We start from the raw sequence: 19,493 nt of genomic DNA, 5'->3' as shown, positions 1-19,493 counted from the left end.
ATAATTCCGTTGCCGAGTAAGGAATGGCTTCATGGAGAAACAATAGACGATGCTAAACTCATTCGCTCATTCACATGCAGTAGCTCAGCAACAGGCAAAGCTTATATGCTCGTATGACTCATACAAGCAACTCAAAGCCTGGTGCCCGCAGAACAAACTAATGACGGCTGTGTGCATGTGCACGCCTGTGTGTCTTGTGTTTTACATTGTACACAAATCATCAAGGGACACTGCTAATACTTCTAATACAATGCTACAGTCTTAGGATTGCCTAGATTCTCCCCCATGATACGCTTCTTTTTCACACTAATCAACACTTGCGCGAGAGAGCTGTAGATTCAAAGTGAGTGAGAGACGGGCGCAGGGAGAGGAGGACTGAGAGATGTATACAGATGGCCAGGGAGGCGGCTGAAGGATGGCAATGAACAAATCGTCAGGAGAACCACGTGAGCTCATTGCCAAGTCTTTGTTCTAATAACACAAAGCAATTTCCACTGACCTTTCTAGAAATGTAGCGGGCAGAAATGACTGAGTTAAGGATGCCCCACAGCATAATTGCTAAGGAGATTAAAGTTCCCTTAATTGCTTTTGGCCAACTAGTGCAATTTTTCCTTTTTTTTGTGATTAAAGGCATTTAGAATATTAATAACAGCATGTGCACGAGCTCTCACACACACAGACACAGCTGTGTGGACCCGCGATAAAAACATGCATGTTTCTTCTTCTGCTTCTTCTTCTTCTGCAAGGTGTGCTGCTACACATTTGCCATTTTTCTATTGCCAGTGGTCACCAGTAGCCTCATTGTAGGCTTTGTGAAATATGCAAATCACTAGGTTCCGTCTCATCATTCTTTAAAAAGTCACTTCATATAGATCATTGGGCCTTTTTTTTTTTTGCTCGTATCGGTGGCTTATTCCCCCTTTACCTCTTTATTCGTTTTGTTCCTGTCCTCCATCTTGCTCAGTCCCCTCTTATTGCCTCTTCCCCTCCTAATTCCCTTCCTCTATTGCTTTCTTCCTCGCATTTTTTTCCCTTTTATTGGCAATAAGTTTTGTCAGCTCATAGCTTCTTGACTGTCCCCCAAACCCCCTCCATACCTCTCTCTCTCTCTCTCTGTGTGTCTCTCCTGCTCTTGATTTCCCCGGTTAACCCTGTAACCTCACTGTCTCCCCCCACCTGCGTCCCCTTCTCTCCATCAGTCTCTGCCTGTCCCTCTCTGTCCGTCCCCTTTTCCCCCCTGTCGGCCACAGTGTTTGCTTTGCCATTGTTTATCCATTTTTCTCTGTTTGCTCTGATGAGATTGACCGTACACACACACAGACACACACACATACCTAAACAGAAGACAAGGCTAGCATGTCTCTGGGGTGTAGTTAACGTGGGGCTGTGGATCGATCCTAGCTCTGGTTTCCATGACGCAAAGCTCTGAGCTGGAGCAGTTTGGACAGCAGGATGGAGGCATCAGTCTGTCTCTGTTTCTATCAAATAAATCTCTGCAAAAGCCGCGACAACACCTGGAGTCAAAGGTGTATTTACCATGATTAATGCGTTTCATTTTGATGCCGCATAGAAGGGCGCGTTAGCCAACAAATATGTCCAACCGCTTTGTTTCTTAAGTGATGTCTGCATTGATCTTTCTCCTCTCCCTCGCCCAGGTGCCGTTTCCCCCCCGAGGCGAGCAAAATTGCATTGTCACTGAAAAAAAAGCCCACCATACCCCCTGATCTATCATGCCCTTTGCAGTTTTTTGATTCCTGTCAATGCTCTGTGATGGGAAGATGAATGCTGTCAAATTACAATCACACCACATCTGTATTCTGAAGGAGCGCCAGTAAGGGGAAAAAAAGAAAGGGGGGGAGATAGTGCAATGATGAATGTGCAGCTATCTTTTCTTTTTCTCCAAGGTCTCAATGCTTTTCTGTCTTTCTCCTGCTATGTTGCTGACTGTTTTTGTTCTGTGTGAAAAGAAAGAGAAAGGAGACTGAAAGGCTGTGTTTTCGATTTTCCCGCTGAAGTCTTCGGCGACAAGCGAACAAATAGATGAAGTTTGTAGAACTGGAGAAGAACTAGACCGCTTTCCCCCACACACTTAAACTTTGTGGGAGAAAAAATGGGTAATTTGTTATTGTAAAGAAGAAGAAAAAACATGGCTGGCTAACAAGAGATCTTACTTTGAAGGAGGAGAAAATAAGTGATTGTGTTAAAAAGTCTTCGGTCGACTATCTAATTAGTAGTTATAATAACCTGAGTCCTTCTGTGGATTGACTGGACTCAGTGGCCTCATTCTTATCATATTGTTGATTGATTGAGCTGCAAATATGGCAGACATAATTATTCTATATTTTGAGCAGTCTCTAAATAGAATTTATTAGATTTGTCTTTGTCCTTGATTCCAAACCTTTGGAGAGTAGAGTGAATTCTCTCCATCCCACTCTTCTCTCTCTGGTGTACGGGACAGCCTGATTGTGTCCACGCATCCCATGGCTCCTACTATTTAAAGACTTGGCTGTTAACTTTCTTTTGTCTTACCCATGTAGAGGACAATCGTATCATGGATGTAGGTCCTAGCAGCAGTCTTCTACCATTGGTGTTGAACTATTTTAATGACAAAATAACAGATGCTTATAAATTGCACCGTTGGTCAATTCAGTATGACCCCATTGCTTCATTTGGTCATTTTTTAGGTGTTTACAGGAGTAGATAGCGTCCTGTGTTAATTTTGGCATGTGTATGAAAAAACATGTATGTATATACGTGTGTGTGTGTGTGCGTATAGTACTGTGAATGGCTTTAAACCACTTATATCAATATTTCATTTTTTTTAAAAATGAGAAAACGGCACTAAAATTGTCATGACTTGAAAGGAAACTTTTTTTGTACTCATTAATGCACTTAGGAGATCTGCACTGATCGTTCTCTGTGTCTCAGCCTTCTGTGATTGTACCCAGCATGTTCTACATTATTAATATCAGGGGATGCTCAAAGAAGCAAGTTTAATTAGGGGTTAACCGGATAGCTTTGTTGAGTACAGTGTGCGTGCAGCAGGTGTTTCAATCCGTGTGCAGATTTTTAAGCCTTAAAGGTTAAGGTTAGCTCAAATTAAGTAAAGCACAAAAAAATAAAATCTCTCATTCAGAGACATTTTGATCTTAATTTTATTTTATTTCCCAACAAAGACAAACACATTTGCATTAGCTCTGTCCAACCAGTAATCAGTAATACCAATAAAACTTTTTTTAAAATTTAGATATAGTTACCGTAAAATTTGGATTGATCCCAGAGTTACCTGTAATTTGAGTCAACAGGCCCCTTAAAAAAATGGTGGCATCTCCTCATTAAAAATATCCACATCTCCCATTCAGGTTGCCTCTCTGAGCAGGCCCCTGTATCACTGTCAGACAATGCCATCTGTTTTGTCTAACGTCCCCTCCGTCCTTCTCTGCCCCCCCTCTCTTTCTGTCCCTCCATCCTCCAGGTCGTCCACTCCCTCCAACCTCTTCCTCCACCCTGCTCCCTCCGTCCCTCCCGTCCTCCTCGTCTGCCCCCCACCACCCCTCCCCCGGCCCGTCCCCACCGATCAGGGAATGCCAGGTGCCCCTGCTGGAGAAAAACTCCACCCACTCTCACCTGGAGCCCCACCCGGAGGATTCATACTTGCTCCGGGCCCAGCCCTCGTCCACTGGTAAGAGAGCGCTCCATTCAACCATCCTTTCATTCTCTCTTCTCTTTTTTTTTTTCGTTTTAATGTTTGCATCAATATGCCATCCATCACCTGAGTCGATCCATTACCTCATCATGTGTCCATTTCCTGATCTGATTTAGTCGTTCAGTAAAATGCCAAGCAATGCTGCGCTTTAATTTAATGTCACATCTTGTTCGGCTCTGGCCATTTGTTTCTGCTTCTCTGCATTCCACTGAAGTCAGCATTTGTTTGCAGGGCTGGAAATCAAACTGAGGGGACGTTTTTACTGTGATTGCTTTAAAATAATAAGAGAATGTAAAAATAAATAAATAAATAAAATTTGTGGATAGTAATAGGGTTTTTTTTCGAGAAGACGTAAAACTTTTAATTTGGATCATTCGTGGATGAATTCAAAGCAAACAATTACAGCGTCAGGTAATCGTTATATGACACTGATTGTAATAAAAAACTGTTTATGATTTTTAAATCAGTTGTTGCATAAGCATAAAAAGAACTAATATAAAAATCCTGTCTTCCTTTTATTTTTTTGTGGCACATGTGACAATCCTAGACTGACAATTGCTGATTCGTTAATGGATTGCATTTTAAATGTAACCCTCCCACCTTAACCAAAAAAAAAAAAAACAATGATGCAAGGAGAAGCAACCCCCTACTCTCTGCAGAGTGCAGCTTGGTTGCCACTGAGTAGGTGTGCTTGTAGTTATTTTCCATATGACATTAATAATCCGCTGGAAAGTGAAAGGTAAGGGGATGATGAATTTTAAGTGCCAGCAGGAGGATCAGCGTAGCAAAGACAAACTAGTTAGTTTCCCCAGCTTTAAGCTTTCTCTTTCATCACCGGGCCCTTCTTGTTGGCTGTTAGAGGCCTCGTGTGCTTATATCAGCACCTCACAACTATTTTTCTCCTCTTACGCTGTGTGCGCGTACACATGCACGTGCAAACGTCTGCAGTGATGAGGCTGTTCATCAGTATACGCATTTATTCTCAACAATTAGCTACTGTGGGGCAACTCTATGCCTCCCTTTCCCGCTCTTCCCTGTTTCTCCATTCCTCTGTGCATCTGCACTTGTAATCAGTAGATATATTTAGCAAAGGCCTGATGGGAGGGAGAGGGGTGGGCAGAGAAGTCCTAATGTGATTTTTGGTGGAATACAATCTATTGTTAATGGCGTTAGGCTCTCCTTTGATCCAGTATAAATCTTCATTAGGGAAGGCCCGGGTCCCAGGTTCAAGAGCAACGTGATTAGGAGGCTTTTAAAATGACGTTACATCAGCCTTCTAATTGGTTTACTGTTTGCTGGGGCAACATCAATCATTAGCCCAGTAACCGCACAGCAAATAAATTCACTCTGCCACTGACACCCTAATGGCAGACACTGGTAAAGAGGGAGAGTGAGGCTCGCAGGCGCACTCTCTCTTTCTCTCATTCTTGTTCGTATACACCCACACTTTCTGTTGTGGGGCTTCTTTCAGTCTCTGCTGAGCTTGTACACGCAGACAGCGAGCAAGAGAGACAAAGAAAGAAAACAATGACGGAGAAGCTGGGAAAGAAAAAAAGAAGAAGAAGAGGCACAAAGAGGCAAATGGGAGCAGAGAGAGAGAGGGGGGAGAGAGAGAAAGCCAAACTTTGACTTCTTGAAGTTGTTTAATGAGACATCGTGCATGAAAAAAAAGGAGAGAGAAAAGAAAGCAGCCAGAACACACCAGTAAAAATAGATGGGGATAGGGGGGAAGTGAGTGAAAGGGAGACAGAGACGAAGGCACGTAGAAAGTTAAAGAGACACGGGGTAAAAAAGGGTAAACTGATGAGAGCTTCGAGGTTGAAAGGGAGATATTTGGATGGGAGAGCAACAACATTCGGATGAAAGTGCTACTTTTCCAAGCTAGGACTGCCGATCTAATGGTGTGCAGAGAGAGTCCTTGGCTTTGGGCATCCATTAAAATTGGCCTAAATGAGTTCAGAGTGTCAGTCTGGCACTGCATAAACATAGCCTGGCATGCAGGCGAGGCGAGCAATGGCTGCGAGCAAATAAAACACCTATAACCGGCGACTGTTTATGCATGTGTTGTGAAAGTGCATGCCTGTCTGAATATGTGTTTGGTGTGGTCCTGGAGAGAGTAGATGCTGGGCAGGAAATGAGCCTTACCAAGCCAGGCAGAAACTGACCACAGCGAGATAATCCTCAGGAAACTGCATGCTGCGTGTGTGTGTGTGTGTATTTGTGTATGTGTGTGTGTGTGTGCTCCTCTAAAGTAGTCCACCATTACCTAAGCTAACAGGTGGACAGACATGACTTGTGTTCCTAGTGAAGCGTGACAGGTGAATGGGAACGGAACGTTGTTGCCGAGGATTGGCTGGGAATTGGTCTGCGAATGTTTATATGGGAATACTGTCTGGCTCGGAGCACCTGTCTGGGAACACTCCCTCGGAACGACGGGAGAGCTGAGACGACCAAACGGAGCGTAGCAGATCGCTCCTGGAAAGAGCTAGCATTAGCGCTGTCTCTGGCCATTCATTATGCATGGGGAACACTAAGCTATTTTTAGCTCAAGCCTCTTCTAAAGTGGCTAGCTATCTGCTGCCAGGGAAGCCACCTCAAGTCACTGCCGAAGCAATGAATGTTTAATGGCTTTGTTGAAACAAATCTACAGAAACAAAGGCACAACAAAGGCACACTCCCTTCTTCTCCGCTAATGTTATTCTTCCCTAATGGTGCTTATGTAAGGGTGACATTTGCAAAGCAGTTGGACAATTTGTGCATTTGTATTTGTGTGTGTGTGTGTGTGTGTGTGTGTGTGTGTGTGTGTGTGTGTGTGTGTGTGTGTGTGTGTGGTGGGGGGGTGGGTGCAGGGTAAAATGCACGCATGCATTTCTGCTCATAGACTGTTTGTTTTTGGCTGAATTTGATGACTCTTCTCTAGCGGATTATTGCCTCCTAATTAGACAGAGATGACTAGCCAAGGCAGAGGCGGTGTGTGTGTGTGTGTGTGCATGTATGTGTGTATAAATGTATGTCTTTAACTTTATTTCCTCTTTGTGCCAGCACGTGTCTGTTGTAGTGTGTGCAATGGTGTACAATAAAACCTTAGTGAGAAATAAGCTCCTTTGTCAGGCTGTGTGTGTGTGTGTGTGTGTGTGTGTGTGTGTGTGTGTGTGTGTGTGTGTGTGTGTGTGTGTGTGTGTGTGTGTGTGTGTTTCACCTCAAGTTCTCCTTCCATGCTCAGCCTCAGAGCTCTGAGAAGAATGACAAATGAGGAGCATGTGACATTCTCAGATAGAGGACGCATGAAGCAGCAACACATGGGAATATACCACCCTTAAAAACATGGGGAGCATGGCAATTAGATTGGAAGGGAAGGTGCATGAAAAACAATGAAGGTTGGTGCAGCAGTTTAAAAAAAAAAAAAAAAGAAAAAAAAAAGAAAGTGGAAGCAGTGGAGATATGGGGCGTGAAATAAAGAGATGGGTAGACAGAGGGAGTGAGAGGGATAGAGGGACGATAGGGAGCGAGGGGTGGGAGCTGATCCCTTTTTAACTGCTGAATGGGCATTTCTGTCCTGCACACAGGCACACACACACAGATGCACATCCTGCCCTGTGACTTTTCTCTGTTAACCACAGAAAATGTCAATAAACAGTTTACCCATCCAAGGCTGCAAAACAAACTGCCTTGGTTGGTTCTTGCTGCCAGTTGGCCACACACACACACACTGTGATATTAATATGATGTGCGAGGCCCTTCTTCTGGCTGAAGTGTGTTTAACAGGTTAGCAGACAGGCTAATGCTCTTCTGCTGAATGAGGCCACTTTGAATTGGCGAGCATAATGAACTTCCAGGGATTAGCCCGAGCCAAACGCACCAGCTTACAGCTATAGTCCCCCTCTCTCTCCGGTCACAGGGGACCTTGGACAAGAATAAACTGGGTCAGGCTTCGACAGCAGTCGGAAGGGGGCTCAGAGCTTCTCCACAAAAAACAAAACAAAACCAAGAGCTGTCAAGTAAATGCTTTCTGTTTACTCACACTGGCGAGTGAAAGAGAGGGAAAAGAAAGGAGGAAAAGATAAAGTGGAATAAAAAGTGATCTGCTTGGCTGCTCACTAATTGCTCTATTTCCTTTTTCGCATGTTTGGTCTTTTATCAGACCAGGTTCCTAGTAAAACGGTTGTTCCTATTAGCCTACCTGCGGGTTGTAGTTTGGAAACCACACACTTTATCTGACTAAGTCCCCTATCTTAATTTATTAGAACCATTTAGCTCAAGATTGCTCATTCCTGCACGCCGCCTCTGTTCCAGTGGTTACTCGCGTTTGTGTATTTGTGGCCAAAACAGAAACGCAAATGTTTTCTTCGGTTCTCTGCATGTATGAAAAAAACAGCCTTATACGTCAGCCTTGCTCCTCCGGCAGACCCCACTTCTCAATATGTTTGTGTTTTCTCCAGCGAGCTCTAAGGGTTGTTTTTTGGGTTGTGTTTTTTTATGGATTTGAAGTCTGCATGAGAAAAAATTTCTTTGACATCAATCTCCCGTGCTGTAGCAGAAAAAGGAAAGCAATTTGTCTCTGATCATAAATATTTTGTAGCACGTCTAGAAATATTTTTCTTCTCTTTTCTGTTTTTTTTTTCTTCCTTTCTTTCTTTCTTGAACTTCTACCAAAGGTTGAGGGACTTTTTGGAAGAATAGTGCTTTCTTTAAAAAACTTGTTCTTTTTTTTCGCTGCAGCACATTTTACGACAACACAAGCAGAGCATTAGTAATGAGTCGTTATCCACTTTATTCAGTAAATATTGATTCAGCGAAGAATAAAAGGAACAATCACATTCTATCATGTAACAATTCAGTTCGGTTAGCCCGACAGAACATGACAGCCGCGGCGGTCCCAGTAGGCTACGAAGAGAGTTAATGCATAGAATTACAGGCAATACTTTTCTCCGAATTTACATTTTTCTGACATTATCTGGAGACGTGCAATTGAATTTGCTGCTGAATGATAGATAACAGGATTAGCATTTTTTTCTCTTTTGCCTTGAGTCTGCAAAGCAAAATGCACTTATTACAAAAAGTGGTGGATGCAAGTTTCTGCAGACAGAACAGAGCGTGACTTGATACCTGCGCAACATAATTTAGTGGCTGGATATTTGAAGAAAACCCTCTCCAGTGGTTGGAGTGTGTCTGACTCTGCACACACACATACACACAGAAGATTTTACCACATTCACGCACCCAGGCTACAGCAGTTTGTGGGAAAAGTAGGGCTGGGGAAAAAAGTATTCCTCTTCCATACAAGGTGTGCCATATATTATTCATTCAAATTTGAATGAAAAACCTGTTCAATATTTATGGGAGAGAAAGTGAACAAAAGCATAAGGCATGCATTTTTGTACGCAGATTTAAACACGGGAGATAGCAGGCTGGTCTAGTGAGCGTGGGGTTGCCTAGTTGTATTTTTTGCATCGTTGGGACTGTGTCCATGCCTGCATACGTGCCCAGCCAGTATACGGCTTTTGTTTTTTGTATTTAGATGCTTGTGTGCTTTTGTTGATATGGGTACACTATATAAAAGTATTTATGCAGATAGGGTGCAGTAAAAGGTATTTCACATTTATAGGGACGTTGCAGGGAGGGGAAGTCTAGTTAATTTTATTTATAAAGTGCTTTTAACAAACAAGGTTTATCTTAAAGTGCTTTACATTTCAGCAAAGGAACACAAGGAAAATGCAAATAAAAGGAAGATGAAAGAGAAACAATCCTTAACAAGAAATAGGGCAGTATAGGAAGGAGGAGGAGGAGGGAAGTACACGAAATAAACCCCACCGCATGCTTTAATATCAATTTACGTGCAGAGTTTATGATAGAGAAGGATGGCCTTTCGGGCTGTGTTGTGGCTGCATGTATGCGGGTGATTGCATGCACGCATGTGTATCTGTTTCTCCCAAGAGCATCTTTGCACGCACAAACAGATGTTTAGCGTCTCTCCTGTGTAGCAGAGGTCAGGCCCCATCTTTTTTCCCCCAGTCTCCTTCCCCCTTCTCGCCCCTTCTCTCCTTTCACGAGCATCTGTTCTCCAGCCACGGCGGTGACACCTGCATCCCCGCAGTATCGCAGAGGAATCAGGTCACCTCGCAAACTGGTTGTCATTACAACGGGAGTTGCAAGCAAGCCGGGTTCCCCTTAAACACACATTCAGGAGAACAAAGAAAGATGCATTTGCATAATGTAGATGCAAAATGCATTCGTCTTCTGATTTGGTTTCTATCTGTCAAAAGTCGTCACCCCGCCCCCCTTCCCTCCCTCCGCCACACACACACACGTGAACAGGCAAATATCAAAGCGGAAGAGCAGACAGGAGAGTTCAGCACATCCACACTTCTCCCTTCCTCTCGCACGCTGTTTCTTTTCTTATCAAATCCAAGAGAAGATGACATATGGAGGAGGGCAAGTGTGATCACGCAGCTTGACAAAGCAGTTGCTTTGTTGTGGTTTTCACCCCACACATATGTGTGTGCACGTGCTCCAAACTTTGATCAATTGGAGAAAGACGACGCACCAAGTAAACAGTCTCATGTATCTCCATACTCAGTAATGATGAAAGTCTGATGCGTGGCATCGATGAAAGAAATAGCAAACGATGTCGTAAAGCTGCGTGAAGCATAAATGACGTGCAGGTTTTGCACTGTCATGATATGTAATTTTTTAAGCAGCTGGCAACAAAAAAAGTATGTTAAGATCTCCTGTACCGTATAGTATGTGGTTTATTGATTTTCCCGTGCAAACCCACACACACGCACGATGAAGATGGGCTCAAATCCCCCACTGATTCATGGAAAGAGGGAGAGGGGGAGGGGGAGAGAACTGTGATGTGTGAATGGGTGTTCTCGTCTGAGTCATCCGGGTTTGTTTTTCAGCTCTCTCACTCAACAGTCCATTAGCTCATTGTTGGAAGGGCTGGTATTGGATTCTAGCTGACATGTTCCCCCAAGTCTGAGAGCAAGAGATGAGGGCGCACGCTGTGCTGAGTGCTCTAATATTGCTCACACGCATCTTTTTGCTACTTGGGGGGGAAAAAGAAAACTGGAGAGAAAACGTAAAAGTGAGACAAGGAGAGAGAGGAGTGGATAAAAATGAAGATGGACAAAATGGAGAAAAACGTGAATCAAAATGTAAGAAGATGATTATCAAATTCCACGTATCTGTTGAGCTGGAATTTCCTTCTCAAATAAGTTATCGACCGTTTGGAAAACATGAGACCTACTCCGAACCAAATGATTGCAGAGGCAAAAGTAGTACATAATGGAATGATAATGAAGTTATTTGCAAGCTGAAGAGCTTTGCTTTTGACATACTGCGAAATAATCACCAAATATCAAATAACATTTCTGTTCTACTTTTGGGTTTGTAGCATTTTGGAACCGAGTCCTTGATCCCTTTGATCTGAGACTCTATTTTCACACAGAAGTGTTTTTCTTAAATTCGTCTCTGTGCTTGTTTTCTTCCAGGGGCTGCCAACCACCAGAGTCAGACCACGCTACGACCTCCACTGCCCCCTCCACACAACCACCACACTTTGTCCCACCAGTCTGCCAACAGCCTGAACAGAAACACCCTGAGAGGCGGACGAAACCCCATTCACGCACCCGCTCCGGGGACGGGAGATGGTCCGACCACCCCTGAGTCTGTCCAGTTACAAGACAGCTGGGTGCTTAACAGTAACGTGCCGCTGGAGACCAGGTCAGAGTATATATTTTCTGTTTTGTTTTGGATTGTTTTTCTGTTGACGGGTTTACCTGACGCTGATATCTGGAGCCACTTACAGTAAGCACAGCAGTTGAATAAGCCTTGAGTAATCAATAGTGAGGAATGAAAGGTCAGATCCATTCAGCAACATTTCTGTAAGCTCAGTGTGGCGGTGTCAGACAGAAATGTTAGAAGAGAAAGAAAGAAGCTGTGGTGTATTTGGCCATGATGTAAAATAACAACTATTCACTCACTAGGACTACCACAAAACGTGTTACACTAAAAATGAAAGAATACTTAAGAACTTAAAAAGGAAGGAAATTAGGGAACTGGGAACAAATCAATGGAAGGTCTTGGCAGACTAGCAAAAAAAATATTAGACTTCATGGGCCATGGACACTTTTCAAACTATGTCCTCTTGAAATAAATGGTGCTGTAACCTAAGTGATGAAGTGACTATTTAGTAAGCTGCTGTGGCTGACAAGCTAACTGGTAACAGAGTGTCTTAATAACACTGGCTATCTCTAGCCAGTAATAAGCTGTCGAAGCTTTTTTGCCGTGGCAACTGCTGGTAAGCTTTTGGGAGCCTTTTAAATAGTCTGTGTTTAACTGTGAGTTAATGATACGGCAGCCCTGAGAGGTCAAACACACTGGAGCTTAAGAAAAAAACACAATGGAAATATAAAATGACACATTGGAAGTATAAAAAAACAAAATCTCACAAAACACAACAGAAGCGTTTCTGGGGACACAATAACGTGACGGATCAGCGGAAGTGAAAGGAAGCAAAGCATGCAAAGGACTGCAATGAGACATGCTTACAGGAAGCGGAGGATGTGTAGGGTAGTGTGTGTTTGCGTCACATAGAGCAGCGGTCCCCAACCTTTTTTGCGCCACGGACCGGTTTATGTCCAACAATATTTTCACAAACCAGCCTTTAAGGTGTTGCAGATAAATACAACAAAATAAAACCAGTACTGGTACCAAAAAAGGAAGATTTATTCATAACACAGGGGAAAAGACCCAGGAAAACAGAGTTAATTATAAATCGATAAAAAAAATGACGATAATAAGCCCCAAAATCTGTAAATATTTATTATTTAAATATTTGCGTTCTTGTGTAAGAACAGAGACAATTAATATTCATTAATTAATAATAATTTGCTTAGGCTCCAGCTTAGTGGTTATTAGCAAATTATTAGCAACATTCCACTTAACCATTCATCAGCTGCTTTTTCTTGAAATCTACATATAAATAAATCAAAAACTTTTGTATTTTTTAAAATATTTTGGACCAATAACAACAACAAAAAAAATCTACCCATCCCAGCTTTAAAATGAAAGGTCCACTTTGACATCGCCATTCCTTTAAAGGTCAGCAAAGCTTTTAACACCGAAAAGTGGAAAAGTAAAATGTAGACACTTCTCCAGCTGTAACACAAACCTATCACAGTCAGAATATTCATTAACTCCAGTCTACAAAGCTGTGTTCACCAAGCCTAAAAAGAATCCACGTTTTAAAACGTGATCTAAGCCTGCGAAATTTCATTACAAACTCCACCTCAGAGCGCTGTACAAACTACACAAACTTCACAAGTGAAACCACTTATTGCAATTGCACTGGAATTAACTGACCCTGTATTTGCTCTTAAAATGCTGCTTTGATCTTTGTCCCTTGTTATTTTTTGTTATTTAACACCCACCTAACACCAATTTATTTTTTAATTCAACAAATCACTGATTGTCTCCGCCATGATGAGTTTGTATATTTAGCATTCTTGTTATAAATGTTATGGAACCCTGAGATATGGATATCAGTTCATAGGCACTGTGAGAGTGGAGCACCTGCATGAATTGTCTGAATAATAAAGTTCAGCTAATTGTCTCTTAAACGTTCATAATTAGGTCCATAATATGTTGCACAAAGATACAATTTCTGTATTTTTTCCTCTTTTATACCAACACAATGGATTTTAAGTCAAATATATGATCAAAGTGCACACTAGCAAGGGTTTTACAACGTTTCGCATTAACTTTGAGACATTTTCAGTCCCAGAAATAATTGTGTGTTTGTGACAAACATCATCATGACCAGACAAGTCCTGTTCTCTTACAGACATAATAGCTGAATGTTGAATTTGCATTTTATAGTTTTGTCACTATCAACAGATATCAGTGCAAATATGGTTGCCATGATTAGGTTGAACAAAACAAAATGAACCTATCAAAGAGATAGGAACAACTTTAGGAGTGGCCAAATCAACAGTTTGGTACATCTGGCACCAAAAAGGCCTGGGAGACCACAAGTACAGTGCACAATCACAGAATTATTTCCATGATTAAGAAAAAAATAAGGTGTAAAACTCTGATTATACTCAAGAAGAAGAAGACCAGATGAGCCAGAAAACAGCTCAGGTACACCCGTAACATGGATAATGACCCATATACAGGAAAAGTCTTCAATGGCAAAGTCAGTCGTTTGTTCTCAGCCAAAAAGAGAATTCTCTTGATCTTAATAAGTATTGAAATTGAATTCAAAGAGACCCACGCAACAGAAGGTGGCTGCAAGAGCATCTCAGTGGAGGACACACAGCATTTATGTGCCGTCCACAGTTCTAAACTTCAAGCAGTCACTGACTGCAAAGGATTTCCATCCAAGTAGTAATAACTATGCTTGTATTTAAAATTGTTAGTTTCTCAGTTTGAGCCTCTGAAAATGGGGGACTGTGTTTAAAAATTACTGTCATTCCTAAGCAGTTAATGCAAAATGTTTGTAAAAGCCCCAGAATTAAAATTGAAAGTCTGCACTTTAATCGCTTATTGATTGTATGCTTTAAAAACCCATTGTGGTGACGTACAGAAGCAAAACTACAAAATGTGTCTCTTTGTCCAAGGAATTATGGACCTAACTGTATCTGCACTGTTTTAGTTCCCAAAGCAACCACGATCTCACACATTTCCATTATTTCTAAATAGGGCTGCCACAAACGATTATTTTGATAGTCGACTAGTCACCGATTATTTTTGCGATTAGTCGACTAATCAGATCATCATCCATTGGACGTAAAACGTACAGCTTATTGCACCAGCAGCATCTGCTCTTATATAACTATCATTAGCTTACAGCTTTAAGTGTTTATGGTATGTGCTAACTAAAAATAAAGACAAGATGATAGTTTATTAAATTTTAATGAAATTTGCAGATTCTTTCGGTGAAGTTTAATAAACTCCTTGCTATCTAAAATATAACGGGACACCGGAGTATATTCTCGAGCATCTCACACTTCTGATAATCAGTTGTTTATTCAGCTGTGTAAAAACTATAACTTTAATCTCAGCCAAACCGATTTACTCAGGAACAAATAAAATATTAAAAAAGCCAAACAATAACATTTTGAAGTTATCTAAGTGACTTATATATATTTAACCTGAGTAGCGACAGACGACGGTGGGTTTGAAAACGATTTGCCGGTGAGCCTGTAACCCCGGCTAGCTATCGAGCTAGTGGGTAACAGACGTCTCCGAAAACGTCGGAGCGCTTTTGAAAATATGTGGTGTCTTGATAAACTGAGCAGATATTTGAGGTTTACACAGCTACATTCTCGCATGAAAATATGTTAAACGTTTATTTTGTGACCCAGAAAGAATAATAAGAGTAATATTAAAACTAACTAGCTGCCGCCATTGTTGTAAACTGAGCTGGGCTGCGCTATGAATTCTGGGACACAGCTTCTTCTTCTTCTTCGGGGTTAATGGCAGCTGGCATCCTTGTACATGCAGTGCTGCCATCTTCTGTGTCAGGCCGTTATTACACTCTTAAATCCTACTGCTTACCGGTATTCCTGCGTCTTTTGTGATCTTACAAAGCTTCAAACGACGCGTCGACTATTAAATCAGTCGTCGACGATTTTGATAGTCGACGTAATCGTGACTAGTCGACTAATCGTGGCAGCCCTATTTCTAAACCAGTATATGAACCTTTAAATGAAAAGCCAATGGCTCCAGGCTGTGATTCATAAAAGTGTGCTGCTCAGTTTCCTTCTCTACCTCATCCCCAAACAGGACGCCTTACAAAAGAGTATTATGCATGCAACCTGGAGTGAAGAAGCAGGAAATACAAACCTTTTCACACACTCTACACATGTGGGGGAGGGGGGGGGGGGGGGGTCAGTACACAAAGAACACTTACCAGGAAAACAGAGCATTCATGCAGGGTATTACTATTCATGAAGCATGGCAGTGAGAGGGAGACTGCCTGCATGCTTGTTCGCATGCGCGTGGTCAGTCTCCGAGCATTTACTCTGCAAGCTGTACTTGTGTTTCTCCTGCTGGGTGCTGAGGCTTCCAGCACTGATGGGCCTGGATAAACTCCCCAAAGCGTTGGACCTGTGCAGTATTTATGAGGCCTGGCTATGTTTAATTCATCCCCACTGATCTCAGGTCTATGCTCAACCTGTGCTCACACATTGTGCTTGTATGCATGATGGGTAGGAACAAGAATACGTACACCTTTAAAAAGAAGCTGTTTCAACTGGCAGTTTCTTCTTCTAGGCCTGCGTTGTTATGTTGACGTGACTGGCACAACATCACTCGAGATGAAGGACGATTTGTTTTTCTTGAAATTTCTGATCCAGTGATGTAGGATGAAAATAAAATCTATTTAAAGTTATAAATCCTTTATAACTTTATAAATCCTGACTGCTATCTTTGCAGATTTGAAGCGTCTCACACACACACGCCCACACTGTTGAGGCCTCTACAGTGCCAGTATTTGGTCATGTTCAGGTGGTGGGGTTTGGCATGGCTCAGAGCCTGTCGCTGTGAATGGAGCCCAGAGCAGCACAGAGAGTATTCCAGCTCCACCCTCCAGCCCAGATTGGGCCCTCCTCTCCAGTCCAGGCTATGGTGGAGGCTGGGTGTGCTGGCTTGAGCTGCTGGAGTTGCTGGAGCTCGTGATTGGGACGGAGCCAGCCAGGCAGAGCCAGCGAGTCACACCATCCCTGTGCTGGCAGAGCCTGTCCTCCATCTCATTATAACCTGCAGCTATAGGAAATGATGAGCAACCTGTTCATGTGAGGGGAGGGAGTGTATGTGTGTACGCTTGTGTGTGTATTTGCATCCAAGCATGTGTTTGTTTTTTGTTTTTTTAAAATCAGACTGCTCCCCACTGTAATCATATGTAAATCTTGGCATTTGTTGTCCACTCATTATGCATTGTGTGTGTGTGTGTGTGCGTGCGTGCGTGCGTGCGTGCGTGCGTGCGTGCGTGCGTGCGTGCGTGCACATGCGTTTTGGCTTGACCCGACAGTGTGACAGCGGTGAGAGGATGAAGATTGATCACCTAAGAACACCCCAGGGCTTGGATGACTGGCAGAGACAGAGAGAGATAGAAACAGACGAGGGGGGCAGGGGGGGGCGGTTATATAGCAAAGAAATATAAGTCAGGAGAGTGGGGGGTGAGAGGGCGGGGGAATGTGGAAAGGAATGGTTTGCGGTAGAGGAGGGAGAGATAAAGAAGGAGAGAGAGGGAGAGAAATGAAGAGAGGTGGTGATTGAAGGAGATTGTTTTGGGGAGTGTGTGTGAGAGATAGAAAGGCAGAAGAGGGAGATTGAGGCCCGCAGAACATGGATACATTTACCCGTGTGAGATAAATGACTATAGATGGCTGGTGCCGCTGCGTGTGCGTGTGAATGAGAAACACAGAGACAGAATACATTTCTCTGTGTGAATGCGACCGCATGTGTGTGCTCGTGTGTGTGTGCGCACGATTTGTGTGAAAGCATCTGATTTCCAATCGCTCCCTCTGAGCCCCTATGGGTGGCTCATGCCAGGTTCAATCTCCGTGATCTCGGGATATTCCCTTGCACCCCGGCACGCTCCTCTGTGGGCCACAACCCTGGGGGGTGGCGGAATAAGATCACTGAGAGGGATGCGGCATCTCAATTTATCTGGAAGGAGCTGGAAAGGAAGAGGTGGACGTTACTACCGGTTACTTTCAAATGCATTACTGTGGGGACAGATACAAAGATGTTACCTGTTGGAACAACAACCGGTGAAGAAGAAGGAGGAGAGGCAGTATATCTGTTCCTAAATGATATATTGTAGGCACTACTGTAACAGGCACCGCTGTGTAACATCAGGTTTATTAATGACATGACCTCGTATTCATACATTAAAGCTACAAACTCAGTAATTTTTTAATGTTATTTAACAAAAACAAAAATGTTGTACTTCTAAATATACATTGATTAGTGTGTAATTACATCGTCCAACAAAATGACACATTCTCATACATAATCCATTAAAATACATAGGAGCATGCACCAGTTTGTTATTCCCCCAACATATTTGTTGGTCTTCCTCTTCACCTCAATGACAAGAACATATGCATAACATACTCATTAATTTCCAATATTGTCACAGTTACTTATTGTCAGCAGATTAGACAAACGACCATCTCCAGACAAAAGTCTGCTAAACAACAGCAGCAGCTGGTTATAAGCTAGCGTTATACCAGCTAATGTTATGCTCAAGTGTCCTAAAAATCACACTTTTAATCTGATAAACAAGTTTGATGTTTTATGACTTTTATCACTGAGTGTCCGAGTCCACTTCAAAGATAGTTTCACTAATGCTGGCCAACAGAAGCTAATAGCGGCTAACAGAAGCTAATAGCAGCTAACAGCAGCAAAAACAACAGCGCTTATCAACAGAAACGTTCAGCATATCCTAAGCAAGAAACAACTGTAATGTGATTGCCAAATTTTATACAGCAATGCATTACATTACTGCATTGCTGAAAAATTTTATGTGATTACAGTAATGCAATGATAATGAATTGCAAACACGTTCCACCCAACACTAGTAGTGCCATTTTACCCACAGAAGTTACCTCCTGCTGGCCATTAGAAAGAATGCAGTTTTAAGAGGCTAGAGGCTAAGTCCAGTTTTATGTAAAGTCAATGAATCAATGCCTAACTGGCTTCATTTAAAAAGGATCTCTCAAATGTTCCTTTAACAGAATTAAAAAATGGATAAAATCCCAGTACAGCGCCTAGTTTGCAAGGAAAAAAGAAAAATCTAAGATATATACATAATCTGCCTGGATTTTGCTTTTTATGAACATTAGAACTCTGAATTTTCCCCTCATCTGCACAACAATAAGCAAATGAATCCCAGTCTACTGTATCCATCTGCACACAATTTTTTCCTACGATCGTAGCAGGTAGCAATACTCACGACTCCGTCCTTGAGCATCTTCCTCTCCCTGGGCTCTTTGTTTCATTCTCAGATCTGACTGTTTTTCAGTCACCCCCATACCGTGTAGACCCCCGTTAATTGTTCTCTACATCTGATGATGACTCTGAAAGTGCTATGCTAAGCAACCGCATGTTTGTGAGAGCTGAGAATATGAAGAGCGTGCGTGTGTGCGGGCATGCAAAAAGCTTGTGTGTGTTTGTTCGCTCAAGGGGAATGCGAGCTTTGACTTCCTGCTAATTACCCAGCATGCTCTCTGTTCTGTGGTTAATTGTCCAGGTCCTCTTTTTCTCTCAATGGGGAGCGGGGTTGGAACGGAGTGAAAACACATCTTCTCGTCTTCTCTCTGTCTTCTAATCTATAGCCTTTATCTCCATTGTCTATCCTTCCCCTCTTGTGTCACTGTTTGTTCCGCAAGGATGAAAATTAAACACTCGGTAGCACATACGGGGCAATCTCATGAAAGAATAACCACATAAATTTATATTTTACTGCGCGTGGGTGGGCGCCTGTGTGTGAGCCCGGGTAAATGTGTGTCAGTGTGTGAGTCAGTTTTGACTAATGTTCTGTATGGATGTGTGTTGCATATATAAGACAGAATGCATGACAGCGAGGTAGCGGTGGTTAAGGGAATCTCTGTCAGCTCTCTCTAATTATGTGTGACATTTCCACGCTGGACCCCTGTCAAAAACCCTACAATAGGCACACACAAAAGCACAAACACAAATACAAGCGTACACACGCACACACCCCAGCCTAATGATACAGAGTTGTGATTGCCGGCTGCCTGCTATGATA

General features: G+C 42.6%; 1 protein-coding gene across 5 annotated transcripts in view; it reads left to right on the top strand.

Moving 5' to 3' along the window:
• Positions 1–19,493, top strand: part of tenm2a (teneurin transmembrane protein 2a) — a 159,446-nt gene that overhangs the window by 93,417 nt on the left and 46,536 nt on the right. For all 5 annotated transcript variants that reach the window (XM_085368923.1, XM_085368917.1, XM_085368907.1 and 2 more), the window contains 2 exons: positions 3,476–3,682; positions 11,200–11,431. In XM_085368923.1, coding sequence (XP_085225049.1) covers positions 3,476–3,682; positions 11,200–11,431 — 439 coding nt within the window. The remainder of the gene's footprint in view (positions 1–3,475; positions 3,683–11,199; positions 11,432–19,493) is intronic.

Source organism: Diplotaxodon limnothrissa, linkage group LG2, assembly GCF_057381915.1.
Source record: "Diplotaxodon limnothrissa isolate DT_005_m linkage group LG2, D_limnothrissa_male_GT1.1, whole genome shotgun sequence".
NCBI lineage: Eukaryota > Metazoa > Chordata > Actinopteri > Cichliformes > Cichlidae > Diplotaxodon > Diplotaxodon limnothrissa.
This window is presented reverse-complemented; position numbering and strand designations above follow the sequence as displayed.